The sequence below is a fragment of the Centruroides vittatus genome, unplaced genomic scaffold (genome assembly GCF_030686945.1).
Source record: "Centruroides vittatus isolate TY-2023 unplaced genomic scaffold, ASM3068694v2 contig_357, whole genome shotgun sequence".
Classification (NCBI taxonomy): domain Eukaryota; kingdom Metazoa; phylum Arthropoda; class Arachnida; order Scorpiones; family Buthidae; genus Centruroides; species Centruroides vittatus.
Window position 1 is genome coordinate 2,796,662 of NW_027122180.1, and position 16,013 is coordinate 2,812,674.

Here is a 16,013-nt window from a genome sequence, read left to right on the forward strand (position 1 = left end):
AGTTTAAATTTTACAAAGATAATGGTTTACCTTTCAAAATATTATTTTATATAATATTAATAATAATAATAATAATTCATATCATTAAATTAATAATTGTAAAACATTTTAAACATGTTTAACATGAAAATAGTTTTATTTTAATACTTAATAAAAATTAATATAATATTAATCAAACATGGCATTGAATTATTTAATTCAAACAATTTATGTTGAGTTTTTCCTAGATTCTTTTAGTTCCATTGTACTGTTTCATTACTTATAACTAAGTCTTGAGTATTATTAAAATGGGACATTGTACATATTTTTCTTTTGTTTAACAATAATTGAAAAATTTCTTATATTTACTTACTAAATAAAAATATTAATTTCAATAAAATAAATGCATTTTTCTAAAAATATCAAGTATGAACTTACTATTTGATATTTTCAGTTAAATTTTTATTTGAAAGAAATTTATAGAGAAAGACGAAATGGATCTCTTCAAATATAAAAAATGTTGAAATACCTAGAGAAACGTAGTACTTTTATTTTAAATATCCCATATTTTTTTGAATAGAATGATATGGAAATTATTTATTATATTCTTGAAATTGGGAACATTTAATGCAGAGTTTTTCATTTTTTAAAGATGTAATATATAATAAAATTTTTAAATATAGCATATTCTAACTGAATCGGTATTTTTTAAAACATATCTACATTTATAAAGTCTATAACTTATACTTTCCTTTATAGGATGAATAATAATCGTGATATTTTAATATCCTTGACTATCGATTCTTTAAAATTATTGAAAATTTTCAACTGTTACGAAGAGCATTCGTTTATTCTTTCACGGAAAGAATCGCAAGAATTGATTTTAAAAATTTTAACAGAATCCGGATTATTAGAAATTTATAGAATACTTCCCTGCTTTATTTTATTAAAATTCTATTTGTCTTAGAATAAGATTGAAATCGTCGATATCTTGTTAGTTAAGGTTAGAGAGGCAATTTTCACTACTTTGTTAGAAGGAAACGGCACTTCATTCATTTTCATTGCTAGAAGATTTAGTTTTTTCACTAAACTTTGGTAAAAGAAAACAGATCTACATTCGGAAGAAGTAAAATTCTATTTTCTTGTGAAACTATTTGCCAATTAGAGTTTTGTAAAACTGTCGAAATGGCTGAAAAGCTCTTTTCAATAAAGACTCGCTTTACAGCAGAATTTGTTACTTATTTCTAATGTAAAATAAAAATAAAATATTTGCACTAAAATGCTTTTAAACTAGACAAAGTGCGGATGAAAGTAATAATAATTAAAGAAGATTAACGTCTTTAAGTGTCTCATAACAATATATTTAAGCAGGATAGATTATCGTGTTGAAAGAATATTGGGAAAGATATTTAATGTACTTTGTTGAAAATAAAAATTTATTCAATCCTAATAAGACAATAAATAATTGAATGATGTGACCAAACTAACGATAGAATACATTAAATTATTATTTTATTTATTGTTCGAATAATATAGTTTTTCATTTGTTGACATTTTCCTGAACTTATTAGTAGGCTTTATTATTTTATGATTCTACTTTCTTTAAGATTTACTAAAAATTGATACTAAAGTTTGATAAAAATAGCAAGTTCATTTATAGTTTATATTGAATTCTTATTTTTGTATCTGCCTACACAACAGTCGTTTGACTTAGAGTTTAAGATTTGTCATTGACGATGAATATTAGAATTAAGTTCGAACATACATTTACACTTTTATTACGAATGATAGTTTGTTTCTTTTCAACTTTTATTCAAATGAATTATATTCAGTATTTAGTAACTTTCTTTCCCTAATACGCATGAAAAGGGCAAGGCGGTCTAGAGCTTATATGGAACCCAGTAGTTTTATAAAAGTAGGAATCACTACGGGTCCCTAATTTTTTTCCAGGCCCAGAGAAAAATTCCCACCTTTTCTACTCAATGGCCTGCACGTGGATACTTAAAAGTTACAATCTACCCGGAGCACAGAGGCCTTTCTACTCAATAGTAATTGTGTGCTTACTTCTAATCCGCGGTAGGAACGGCTCTTAAGATAGGCATTTCTCATTCGCCTCTCTCTTGTGAATCAGTTTCTGAAAAGATTAACGCAGATAGTTTTAAAAGCTAAATCCTTATAGCAATTTTTCCATATAATTGATTCCATCACTTAGCTTTGTTCGCGTTTTATTTATTTTTATTGCTTATACTACTTGTCAGTAATCGTATGTTTAAAATATATTTATCTGCTCTCGGATCTATTTTAAATTATATTTATTCGGTTAACAATACTTTTCTAATATTTTACCTTTTTATAAAACTATATATTTATTATTAATATGTTTCAATCTACATAAAATATATATTTAGTAATACTATATATATATGTATTTACATATAAACATTTAAAATATATATATTTAAGCTAAACTTATAAGCACCTATACGACTTAAAAATCATATTAGTATTTATGTTAATTCCATAAATATAATAAATTTTTAATCGGTTATGTATTACAATAAAGCCAAGATTTAGCAATTATATTAATTGTTTTTTAACATGTTTTTTTTAAAACGGAAATGAGAAATAAAATAAAATTTATTATATTTTCATATTTCTTCTGTGGGTAAAAGCAAGTGAATTGAGAAAAATCTAGAATATATTTTTCACTACAACTTCATGAGAAAGTTCCTCCTCTATATAGGTTTTTCGATTTAGTTTCTTTACTTTCATCGAATTTTACAAGTTACGTTTAGAGTTCTGTATTAAGGTTTGTATTCTAAATCAATATATAGTTGCATATTTATTAATTCATACATGTTTTAAGAATAGTTTATAATATCCTTTATTGTATATTTATATAACAATTTGATAGGTTATAGATAAAAACATACAAAATGATAAATTTTAACAGAAATTTTTAAAAATTAAAAATTTTGTTTTGGTATATTTTTCAAGTTTTTGAAAAATTAAATATTGAAAAATGTTTGAAAAAATATGAATTGAAATATTTTAAAAAGTGATCATTTCCTTATATTTATATAATTTTTATTTATAAATTGTGTGTAGGAAATATTCAATATTAGGTCTAAAAATAACTTCCGATATTAAATTTAAATTGGTAATAAATCATATAATATTAAAAATTATAAAAATTATTAACAAAAACTAAAGTATAGTTAAATTATGTACGAACAAAATCATAAATCATGTTATTTTGCATCTTTTCCTGACAGCGGTGATATATTCAATTTGAATATTGATGCATGACTTGTCGAAATACCCAAATGATCTGCTAATATCAGCTATACAAAGCATAATTTTTTTTAAGATTATGTAATTCGTTTCAGAAAATTATTTAATTAGTTTTATTTTTGTTACATTATAATGCCGTTTTCCGTAATTAAAACACAAAATCTGTTTCAGATAAACTTTTACAAAGTTACATCAACTCTTCTATTTTCGTTCTGTATATTTTTAGGATTTTATGATTTATGATCTGTTGGAATATGTTTTAAAGAAAAATGTATAATAAATTGAATACTTTAAAGAATGTAAATAATTCGTGAAAATTACTAAAATTTTATTTATGTTTTTGTAATACATATATTACTACAAAGTTTGAAATAGTGTAAGAATAAACAAGAAATTCCAAATATATAGGCTATATATCGCTTTGTTTTTGATTTTGAATTGCTCTCTGTCATTTTATTCTTCGATTTATTCTTTCATTTTATTTAATACTTCGAGAAAAATTGGTTAAAGTTAATCTTACAAGTTTAACTTCTGTCTTCTGGAAACTGCAAGCTATTAAAGTTTTAGTCGTAATCCACGAATCGACATATAACCATTTCAAAGAAAGTCTTAAAAACTAATTTGCTTTTGAGTTTTGAATATCAATGTAATTAAACTGTAATAAGATTTGTATATAAATATAAGTTTATTATTTTTAATAAATTTCTTATATATGGTTTAATAAATGTTCGAAACTTAATTCTTAAATAGTTTTTTTTGATAATTTTTTTATTAAATTAACGTAAAATTTAAATAGAAATATAAAATATCACATAATATCTTATTAGCAATATTATAACTTTGTACAGAGAAAATTTACTTTTTTCTAACATGTTTATGTTTATAACATTTCATTAATTCATAGTAAAATGATTTAATTAAAAATTAAATATACTGAAGAATTTTCTTAGAAAAGAAAAATTACATATTGAATCTTAATGATATAAACTTATAATTTAGAAAAATATCCAAAAATCATAAAAAATATTTTAAAAACACCTTTAATATTACTATTATTTTAAGTTAACAATGATTTAATTTTATTGAGAATGATGCTACTTATGCAACAACTTGTATTTTTTTCGAAGAATTTATTTTTAAGGAATTTCTATATAAAAAAATTTTATTCCCTAAAATCTGAATTGATCCTTCTTATCATGTTGTTGACATAGCTTTTAAGTCTTAGGCGGCTTCGATAGGAACAAAATTCTAAAAATCCCATGTTGTTGGAAATGTATTTATACAACATATAAGTATCTGTTATCAATAAAATAACAGAATGGCAAGCATTATCACATTATAAGACAACCTATCATTCATGGCATTCCTCCCAAGAGAATTTAATTTCCTTTTTGATGTTTCTCTGCTAATGCTTCGTAAAGTTTCTTATTTAATTCGGAAGTAAATTAGATAAAATCTCAAAATAAAGAATAATAATAATAAAGAACGAAGATTTTAAACGCATTATTATCAAACGATTACAGAATAGTGTACAGGTACTTATATAAAGAAAATGAGTGATTTGTATAGAGAATATTTCCTTTTTTAAAGATTTAAAATTAATTAGTAATTTAAAACATATTTTTTTTATTTACTATAGATTTATACGTACGTTTTTCCTAGTAGAAAGTATTAAATTTTTTAAAATTAAAGTTAATATCTTTTGTAAACTATTAACTTTTTAAAATAATTTTCATAATCTTAAAGCTTCATAAAACAGATTAATTTTTTATTTTATTTTATTAATATCATATTATAAAATATAAATTAATATTATTAGAACATTGTAGTAGAAAATTTATACAGTTCTCTTTGCTATAACTTAAAATATTTCATATTATAATAAGAATGTCTTCGAAATAAATTACAATTAATATATTAAAAATTATGTAAAGTTTCATTTTCAGAAATATATATAATTCCATCTATAAGGAGAGAAAATGATCAGAATTGGAAAATTTGTCTTGTCTAAATACCAAAAGACTAATTGAAACATTGCTTAACTAGGATTTGTTTCCAACGAACTGTTATTGCTCTGTTGACATGGGTTAGTTGTTATGGTATCTATTCTAGAAAATACAACAGCTTAGAACTTCCATTCTATGGCTTATCCATAATATCTTTAAGCCATTAGTAAATTTCTTTAACTACTTTCTAATACTCTTTTCTACATTTAAGATTTATAGCAGATATCCTTCATAAGCTTTATAAATTTATGTAATTTCTTTTAAAATTATCTCTGATAATAAATATTATACTATAATTTTAGTAAAATTATATATTGATACTACATTAATTTTTGGAATTTTATATTATCACCATTAATATAATAGAATTAGTTAATATTTTAATTAACGTTACCTCTGCCAAGCTAAAAATTAATCCATTTGCAATATACTGATAAAATTAAACATTAAAATTAAATTTTATTTAATTTGAAACGAAACTTATGAATTTCATACGATAAAATTGATTTTTTCAATAACGAACTTTGTTTTATAAATTGTAACTTAATTTTAAATATTTTATTATTAAAGCAAAGTCTATTAAAACGCATTAAATTTTTAAAAATACATAAAAGAGTTACAAGCATTTGAACTTCAGTTTTTAAGTCTGCGCATTGATTATCTGCCAGCCTGTGCTCTTATAACTCCCAATCGATCATGCTTGTCGTCTAGCAAGCAGCCATCCTGTCTGACTGAGGTTAAACCTTAGTAGATTTTTCTAGTTTAATAAGGCGAGAGATGATTCGACACTTAAATAGCAGAAGTCCTATTGATTTCTTATACTTTACAAAAGTTCATTTTTAAGTTCAAATCTCTACAAATTTACATTTAATATAAATTAGTTGTGCTAATTGAAACGAATATTTTATTAAAATTTTAATTTTAAAAGTGTAAAATAGTGTAAACTAAATGGAATTAAGTTTATTTTTAATTAAAATCTTTAAAATGTTTCAGATAAATAATGTTAGAGAATAAAAATACAAGAAAGTGAGCTGCTATTGTTGAAAAGTCGTTAGCATAAAAGACGTATTGTGTACTCTTTCACTTTGTGTTGAGAGGTTCATATAAGTAATTATAATTGAAGTGTCCTTAAAAAGCACTCTGCTAGTAAAGAGAATTAAGTAACTATACATTCAAATGCCAGAAGGTTTGCCTACATTATGGACTGTAAATTGTTCATAATAGGACAACATTAAACTACTATGAAAAATATAAATGAATATATATAATTCCAAATTTTAATAAATTTCGTTGGTGTGTAAAATTTTAATTTTCTGTTTATCATTAATAATTCATTGATTATACTTCAAAAGTATTTATTAATTACATTTATAAAACGTTTCTTTATTAAATTTTTTATTAATTAGCATATCATATAATATTATTTTACTGATTTAATTTTATACGTATAATTATAACTTGTAATATAATTATTTTACACGTAAAAATATATTTTACAGTAATTAATTTAAAATGTTTTTCGATAACCACAATATAAAAAATTAGTCCTTTATTAATAGTTTTATAGATAAAAAAATTATTGAAATTATTTTAATAATAATTTATCAAATTAGTTTGTCTTTTTCTGAATCTAATTAGAAAAGATAGAATTTTTTTAAATGTTATATCCGACAATTCTTAAATTAATATCGAAATATTAATGTTATATAGGTCAAAAATAAAATAAAGGATTCAGAAGATTTATAGAATTAATTAAATATTAATGTTTTAATTAAAAGTTATAATAAGTTTTGCGGTAGCAAAGTAGAAACATTTTTTGGCGTAGAGTCAACATCATTAAAGTTTTGATTTCAATTACATGTCCCAGAGTTTCTGGAACGTGTAATTTTATATTAAATATTGAATTTGTGTCTTCAATAAACAAAGTTTTTAATATAAACTTTTTTCACCTTTTTATTCTGAATCGTTTTTTAGTCAGCCAACTACCCTTAACTCTATTTTCTTCAGCTTGATATTATTTTTTAATACATATATGATTTTATTACTTTAAAACTTTTTCGTTTTTTAAATGCGATAAGTGTTGATACACATTTAAAACGTTAATTTCTTTACATATTTTATCTAGTGATTAAATTTATTAGAAAGGCTTAAAAATAAAAATTAATTTTAGATATTATTATATAATATTAAATAATAATAATTAAATAACAACAAATTTGATTTAATTTACTACGAAAAATTTACTATTAAAAATCTTAAATGTTAATTAAATAAGAATGTTTTGTACAGTATGTTGCTAAAGGTTGTAGTTATAATATGGGTATAAATGTATATTAATTTTTCATTGATGAAGTAGAAATGGAAAGACGATGAGATACAGTCATTTATTAACAATAAATTCTTGTTCTGTAACTATTGTTCAAGTCAATGGTAACGTATGTCATCTTAATGTGAAGTCACCTTTAATAGATTTTTATAGTAATATATAGATGATTTAAACCGTCGTTGCGATACAACAAAAATTAATATTTCACATAAGTTTTCATTTAATTAACATTAATGAAATATTACTGTACAAATTCGTACAAGTTCAAATTTATGTAAGTTTTAATCAGGATAATTACTCTTATAACATGGTTAATTAAGGAAATGCATTTCATAAATTTATACGTGATGAAATAGTATTAAAATAGAAGTTATTAAATTCAATTTTCGCCTTAAAAATCTAGAAAAAAACTGATAAATGCCTTGAAATAAAAATTTACAATATATGTATAAATTAGATAATCAATTTTCTTAAACAAATAACTTGTCTAAGAAGTTAATTTTCATAATATTCACTTAATTAGAAAATATTAAACGCTAATTTAGAAAATTTAACAGAATAAGGAATTTTTATCCATTATTATATTAAAATAAGAAAACCGTTTTATCAGATTGTTTCCATAAAGAGGCAATTTGTTTAACTTACGATCATTAAAGATATTGTAAACATGAAACTTTGAGATAACTACTTTGTTCAGATAAGATGCCTCATTACGTCACTTTCATCATTAAAATACTTAAATGTGTATTATCTGTATGAAAATGTATGAAATGATTTATCCTCCTTTATTATTATTTTTTTCCTGAAAACTACTGTTTTTATTTTTAGGTGCTATTTTTACAGAAGATCAAAAAGATAGTGCCGTGGAATTGGCATTTAAATACGCAGTGTACCGTATAAATCGGGACCGTAACATCTTGCCTAATACCACCCTAATGTATGACATCCAGCATGTACCTCACGACGACAGCTTTCATGCTTCCAAGAAAGGTAAGAACTCCGTAGTCATAGTAACAGCTCTACCTACTTTCTGATCAGTCAAACATGTTACAAAAGAACTGATTTATATTGTTATTACGTAAGATTCTTATTAAAAAAATCAAAAGAAATTTTATTAGCATTAAACTATTTTTATCCGTATTTCGTAAAATAAATTGTTTATGCAGAAATTCATTACTAAATTAATTATTATTTATAAATGTAATTAATTAAAGTTAATTTTTTCTTTGAATATCTTGAATATATTTTTAGTCTTTTTCCCTGAATAATTAAAGAATTTTCATTTTCATTTAAGAGAAAACAATGTTTACTAGTAACGACATATAAATTAGTTTTATCTTAGGGAAAAACCATTCATTCTATCTTTTGTCGATTATTTGAAGTGTAAGATGGATGATAATGTTAAGTTTAATTTTTGCGTGTTTTCATGTCAATCTGGCATTTCGCCCAAGGCCGCTTTTGCTGTTGTGTCAGAACTACTTAGTTTTAGTTTTCTGATTAGAAAGGTTTCCACAAGATTGATTGATTCTTCTTTGTTCAATTGATCAATCAATGATGCCTTTGCCATGTTTACAAATTGCTCATTTTCCAATCAGTTTAGAAACTTGCGTTCACAGAAGATACTTCTTTTAAGGTAATTTATTAAAATTATCTAGTAGATAATTATTTAAACTTTATTAATTTTTAACCAGTACGGTTAAAAATAATTATCCTGTACGTAATTATTTTAACAGTATAAGAATCATCTTAATTTATTTTAATGGAGATGATAATATATTATATAAATATGTATTTTTATTTTTTAATTACGTAAAAACATAATTTTTCATTTTTATTTCTGTTTTGCTGAAAAATATTACTGTTTTACTTTTATAAAAAAAATAAAAATATGCGGCAAAATTTGTATAAAAATGTAATTAGATCGGTATCATGCATATGTTTGCATTAAGATATTTCAGACAATTTAAGGAAAAGATGTCGTAAAACTTCCATCAGTTTCTTAATTCGTTTTCGACATATCTTGGAAGTTGTTGATGGTCTTGGTTGCTTTCCATCTGTTCGAAAGAATGGGAATCTTCCAACAAATCAGTGTCGTGAGAGGTTGCTGGCTCACAATTTATCGATCTAGCTCCTTCTCGGAGGATGGTAGGAAATCTGAAGGAAAATACCATATTTCTGACATCATTGCTGACTGTTGGGACCTCAGTTTATTCTCTATCTTATTATTCTTTTACATAGACAATATCTCCATTGTATACTCTAAAAATAACTCAGATATTTTATTTTTAGTTGAACTATGCTGGAAAATTTTAGTTTTTTTTAGAATTATTTATAATGAAATACTTTCGATCAGTATTGTTTACAATATATTCAGAAACAAACCGTAGAGATATATGTCGGTCATATTTTGTAAGATAATATCATTATTTATATTCAAATTTAATAAATATCAAAGATAGAAATTCTAAAATTATTTGATATAATTTAAATACTTTCAATTTTCTAAATTTAAAAATTTTTGAGAGAGATTGAAAAAAATCGACCAGAATTGTCATGATTAAATGATAAGATGGAACATTGTTGAGAATTCTTTGACCAAATTAAGTAGAGTTTAGGAAATGAAAATGAATTTTTCTATTTCCATTGTACAAACTAATAAAATAAATACGAAACATGTAAGTCCTAATCACTGAATAATTATTATGATTTGAAGTAAAATAAAATATTAAATTATTATTTAATAAAAAAATTAATTTTTAAACTCGATAATAAAGTAAATATATTTATAATCTAATTTAAATGCATAATTTATTTAAATAAAGAATTAAATACACTTAATTTAAGATAAATCTAACAACAATTTTCTTATGTTACACACTAGAATTCTAATATTACTGAGAAATTTGTAGCTTGGCTTATGTCAGTTTTGTATTTTAATTAGAAAAGATTAGAACAATAAAGAAATTTAATTAAGAAATTAAATAAAATATACACGTTTAATGAATTATTTTTAATTTAAGTAAGATGACATTACTATTTGTACTTGTGTTATTCTAGTCATTTTATTTTATTTCTCAAACAATTTAAATCAGTTATTTAATAACTGTTATGAAGAATAATTTAATATTGTTTTATATCTATATTTATGTACACAACTTTATACTATAATAAGTACAGTTTACCTTAAATATTGCATAAAGAGAAATACATTGAGAAATTTGACAATATTATTATAGTAGTATGTATATATGTAATTTTGAATATTGTATATGCTTTATTAATACACTTAAATGCAATTTTTATACTGTTAGGGGAAAAACCGTTAAAACAATTAGGAATCAGTATTTAGCGTTATTCGTTACTACTTTGTTTTTCGTTTTTGCGTGTATATTTTTTATTTCAATAAGCAAAAGTTAAGAAAATGCATATAAGGTGAACCCAATTTAATAATATTCTGCTTCATATTTATGATAAACAGTCAAGATATATTCAAGAATAAAAAGCAGTATATGAAAGCTCGTGTATCTGAAAGAGAGTTCTGAAATAGATTAAAAAAAAAAAACATTTGGAGGTAAGGTTAACAATATTCCATGACTTCTTGCCATAGAATATTGTTAACCTTTCCTCCAAACTTGGATGTATGAAAGTAGACTTCTACGTAAACTTCCGAATAATGTATATAAAGAAGTTATTTCAATACTTGTAAAGGGTAGAATAAAACATAAAAAAAGGAAATTTCTATTAAAGAGTTTAAGTTTTTTATAATATTTCTTATTAATTTACTAACAATTTAACTCTTTTTGGAATTTCTGAATGATTATAAAATATAAAAATGAATAATCAAATGTTGATTAAAATTTAAAATTTGTAATAATGTAATTGCTAATTATCAAGTCAAATCACATGAATGTGCGAATATTTTAAAATTACATAAATTTAAAATAGATTTTGCTTTTGAATATGCCAATATTTTAGTTTTTTTTCTTTTAGTGAAGATCCTCTTTACTCGTCACGTGATCTTTACAAATGTTCCGTCCCGAGTCGTTCTTTACGCCTCGAGATTGTCCGTTTGATGGTCCGTTGAAAGTCACACCTCCACACTCGATAATTAGTTATATACAGTTTATTTACAAATATTTACAAAGATGTACACTATGCAATAACATTACGTACGCTAATGTACCGAAGCTGTGATGCCGCACGTCGACTTAGCTGGCCTGGGAACACGAGTCACTCTTCCGGAGATGGCTTAACCTCGTGGCCGTCCGTCTCTACAACAACCTTTCTCCAGAGGACTTTCCAAGAGGAGAACACTCTCTCTATCCGCCTCAAAGGTCTGCCTGTTGTTAGAGACCGCTACGTACCAGGTCCCTCGCCCTTTTTCCTCGCTTTTTTGCCACCCTTCCAATTTAAGGGATTCTGGCACTGCCTCCTGCGACCAATCACTTCCTTCCCCTTCTTAGAGCCTTCCAAGACGTCCGCCCTATCTCCCGCCGACGTAGCTCACATTTGCGTCCGTGCTTTATTTATTTTTGTTTTCTCAAGCTGGCCGGCACGTGGCCAACACATTGACCCTTAAGTGGGGACGCTCCACCTTTGATCCTTCCGGCCGTTTATGACCCCGGCTCCAGGTGGGAGCAATTATCTCAGTCGGGCGATTTCTTTGACTCAGGCCGCCAAAGGCGACCTTTACACCTCCCACCGACAAGGTTCAAACTGCGCTTCAACAAAAGCCGGTTTGACCTAAACAATACTGCCACGACAACAGCAATCTTTACCGTACAAATTATTTTGTTACACTACACTTCCTCCTTTCTTATTACAAGGATCAAGTTACTACAAATAATAAACTATACTAACAATATACAGTATTTAATATTTTACAGAAAAAGATATTTTACACAGTCAATAACATCTTCGGCAAATTGTCCCGTCACATTGCATTCAGAATCGCCTGGTGGATACTGATTACACCTATCCGAAGGACTTAATACCGAAATTAAACTGCCTTGTCTGTACGATCTGGGGGTTCCGGATTGCTCCTGATTTCCCGTCTGGATAGTACGTCGATCTCATTACGATTTTTCCCTCTTCTGTGCGCGATTTTTGCCTTATTATCCCGCGCTACCAATGCCCTAGGGACCGATTGTTCCTTAAGAGGCGTGCGGTCAACTAGCCGAAGGGGAACGCTTGCCTGCCGACTATGACCCGCCTTACAATATTTTCTAGCATCGCTCTTTTTATTTGTCGTGGGGCTCGTCCTATTTTCCCCGCTTTCTTTCGCAACCGTAACCCTCGCGACTGGTTTCCGTCGCCTATTCGTTTTCGTCCGTTCGACTCTCCTCAAAACGCAATAATCGGCTGCCGAAAGTAATGCATCTGTACCGCAGCTAAGTTCGTCAGTTAATGCGCAAGTTATCAAGGCTGGAGCGTAATCATTTTTCTTTTTACTCGACCTCCCTTCTAGTCTTACAGGTATTGTCGCTAACACTGCTGATACCTGCTGCCCAAATGCGCTGATTAACTTAACCTTTCTCGCTACCCGCGACACGTAAACAGGCACTACAGACTTCCTAATAACCGTCATATCTACCCCCGTGTCCACTATTGCAGAAAATTTATTACCTTTACAAGCGAGCAGGAGATTTTTGTTTACACTAACGGGTACGTTTCCGCTGACCGTTTCCCTGTTCACCTTTACCCTCGCTACTAGTTGCTCGTCCGATTCTACCGTTTCGTCTATTTTAACCGCTCGCGTTGCTTTAGACTTCGGTCCTTCCTCTTTAATATGTCTCCGAGGACAATCCCTTCTGAGATGACCCATTTGGTCACAGACATAGCATCTCATTCTTGATCCTCCATTGTTCGCACTCATACCTCCAGTTCTAGTGACTGTTCTATCCCTTTCGAATTCAGATATAACTCTAACGTTACCCTTTTCCACAGCCTCCGCATGCTTATCTGCGTATCTGGCTAACTCTTCCGGTGGGAACCAGCCTTTACCTTCTTGCAATAAAACGTAACGCTTAGTGTCGGCATCTAACTTAGTCTTAAGGTGATCCGAGACCACTAATTTTGTTAGCTGCCCAAAAGAATCTACGCCTCTACTATTCAGATAATACCGATACAGATCCTCCATTCTAGCTGCAAATTGGGGCCACGTTTCTTTGCTTCCCTTTTCAGCGGAAGTGAACTCTTTGAGGTACTCAGCGGCAGACAGTCTCAGCTCGTCTAGTAGGAATTGTTTTAAGGTTTGGTAATCCCTGATCTCGTCTGCCGTAAGCCTATTTAACGCCGTTTTACATTTCTCCGATAGCACCGTTAAAACTAGCTGCCCCTGAAGTTCTTCCGGCACATCGTACGTTTGTAACACTACCTCTACGGCCCGAAACCACGACGGTACTTCCGCCTCCTTGTCTGGCATTTTAGGTAAAGCCCATCTGATTTTTCTAGCTAGGCTATCCAAGTTACCTCCCAGCTCAGAGTTATTACTAGTCCTAGATTCACTCCGTAGACGATCTCTCTCTAACTCTATTTCGCTTTTTCTAATTTCCATTTCGATTTCGCTTTTTCTAATGTCCCTTTCAATTTCCCTGTTTTTAACTTCTATTTCTTTGTTTTTAGAGTCTATTTCAGCTAGTCTGACCTGTAAGCGTAATTTCTCTAACTCGTCAGACTCATGCCCCTCTACTTCGTTTCGGTTATCCATAACCTCGACCTCGGAATCCAAAATTTCCCTTTCTGGCTCCGTATCCATTTCCTGGGATTGACTAAGATCAGCCCGACCTCCCTGATCCTCAGAACATGGCATACCCCTTTTTGACCCTTGAGTCCTTCCGCGTCCCGGCATTCTGAATACAAATAATCAAGAACAACTTACCACTGTTGAGTTCTGTTCCGCCTTGATTTCCGGCTACTCTTCCTTCCGTAAGTATCCAAATCTCGAATGTGGGCTCAGTACTTTCCTGTCGTCTTGCGAGAATCTCCTGAAGATTTGCAAGAAAATCCTGTCGAAGACTGCGCCAGTGAAGATCCTTCTTACTCGTCACGTGATCTTTACAAATGTTCCGTCCCGAGTCGTTCTTTACGCCTCGAGATTGTCCGTTTGATGGTCCGTTGAAAGTCACACCTCCACACTCGATAATTAGTTATATACAGTTTATTTACAAATATTTACAAAGATATACACTATGCAATAGCATTACGTACACTACAGTATCGAAGCTGTGATGCAGCACGTCGACTTAGCTGGCCTGGGAACACGAGTCACTCTTCCGGAGATGGCTTAACCTCGTGGCCGTCCGTCTCTACAACAACCTTTCTCCAGAGGACTTTCCAAGAGGAGAACACTCTCTCTATCCGCCTCAAAGGTCTGCCTGTTGTTAGAGACCGCCACGTACCAGGTCCCTCGCCCTTTCTCCTCGCTTTTTTGCCACCCTTCCAATTTAAGGGATTCTGGCACTGCCTCCTGCGACCAATCACTTCCTTCCCCTTCTTAGAGCCTTCCAAGACGTCCGCCCTATCTCCCGCCGACGTAGCTCACATTTGCGTCCGTGCTTTATTTATTTTTGTTTTCTCAAGCTGGCCGGCACGTGGCCAACACATTGACCCTTAAGTGGGGACGCTCCACCTTTGATCCTTCCGGCCGTTTATGACCCCGGCTCCAGGTGGGAGCAATTATCTCAGTCGGGCGATTTCTTTGACCCAGGCCGCCAAAGGCGACCTTTACACTTTTATTAACATATTCATTGTAGAATAGCATATATATATGCAATTCTACTTATTTCAATCAATTATACTATACAACAATTTTCTTATATATATATATATAAGAAAATTGGACTAAAATAAAAATTCTATATAATACAAACAATAACTGACATCAACAAAACATTCAGGATTAATGAAAGAATTAAATATAAACAAGAAAAATAATCCATTTGGAAGATAAATTTATCTAGAATATTATTAATTTTTTTTGTTCATTATTTTTCAAAGTTTTTCGTTAAAAGAGAAATGCTTAATTTTTATAAAACTAATGGGATTAATATTTTAATTATTTTAACAAATAACTTGCATGTAGGAAATATCTGTTTGTTTCCATCTGAAAAGCGCTTCTAGGCATGATTTTTCTATTTTGAAAAGATTTCCAATAAAAGCAAAATAAACAACTTTCCCCCTTTCTCTAAAATAAAAATATTTGGAAAAATATATATATATATATATATATATCTTAATGATGTAAATTTGAAACCATTTACATAACTCATTTTCATTTTTATAGATAGCATCGTTAGTTATAATTTTAAAAAATCGAACAGTAGTAATAAATAATTAATTATTAGGAAATGATACAAAAATAAATATCTTAATATTTTATAAATCTGTATTAATATGGTTACACAACA

General features: G+C 28.2%; 1 protein-coding gene across 6 annotated transcripts in view; it reads left to right on the plus strand.

Moving 5' to 3' along the window:
* Positions 1–16,013, plus strand: part of LOC136974846 (glutamate receptor ionotropic, kainate 2) — a 231,572-nt gene that overhangs the window by 122,543 nt on the left and 93,016 nt on the right. For 4 of the 6 annotated variants that reach the window (XM_067269819.1, XM_067269825.1, XM_067269821.1 and 1 more), the window contains exon 2: positions 8,434–8,595. In XM_067269819.1, the coding sequence (XP_067125920.1) occupies positions 8,434–8,595 (162 nt within the window). Of the gene's footprint in view, positions 1–5,200; positions 5,360–8,433; positions 8,596–8,805; positions 9,239–16,013 lie in introns of those variants that run through there. The other 2 variants (XM_067269820.1, XM_067269823.1) reach the window with 2 other exon arrangements.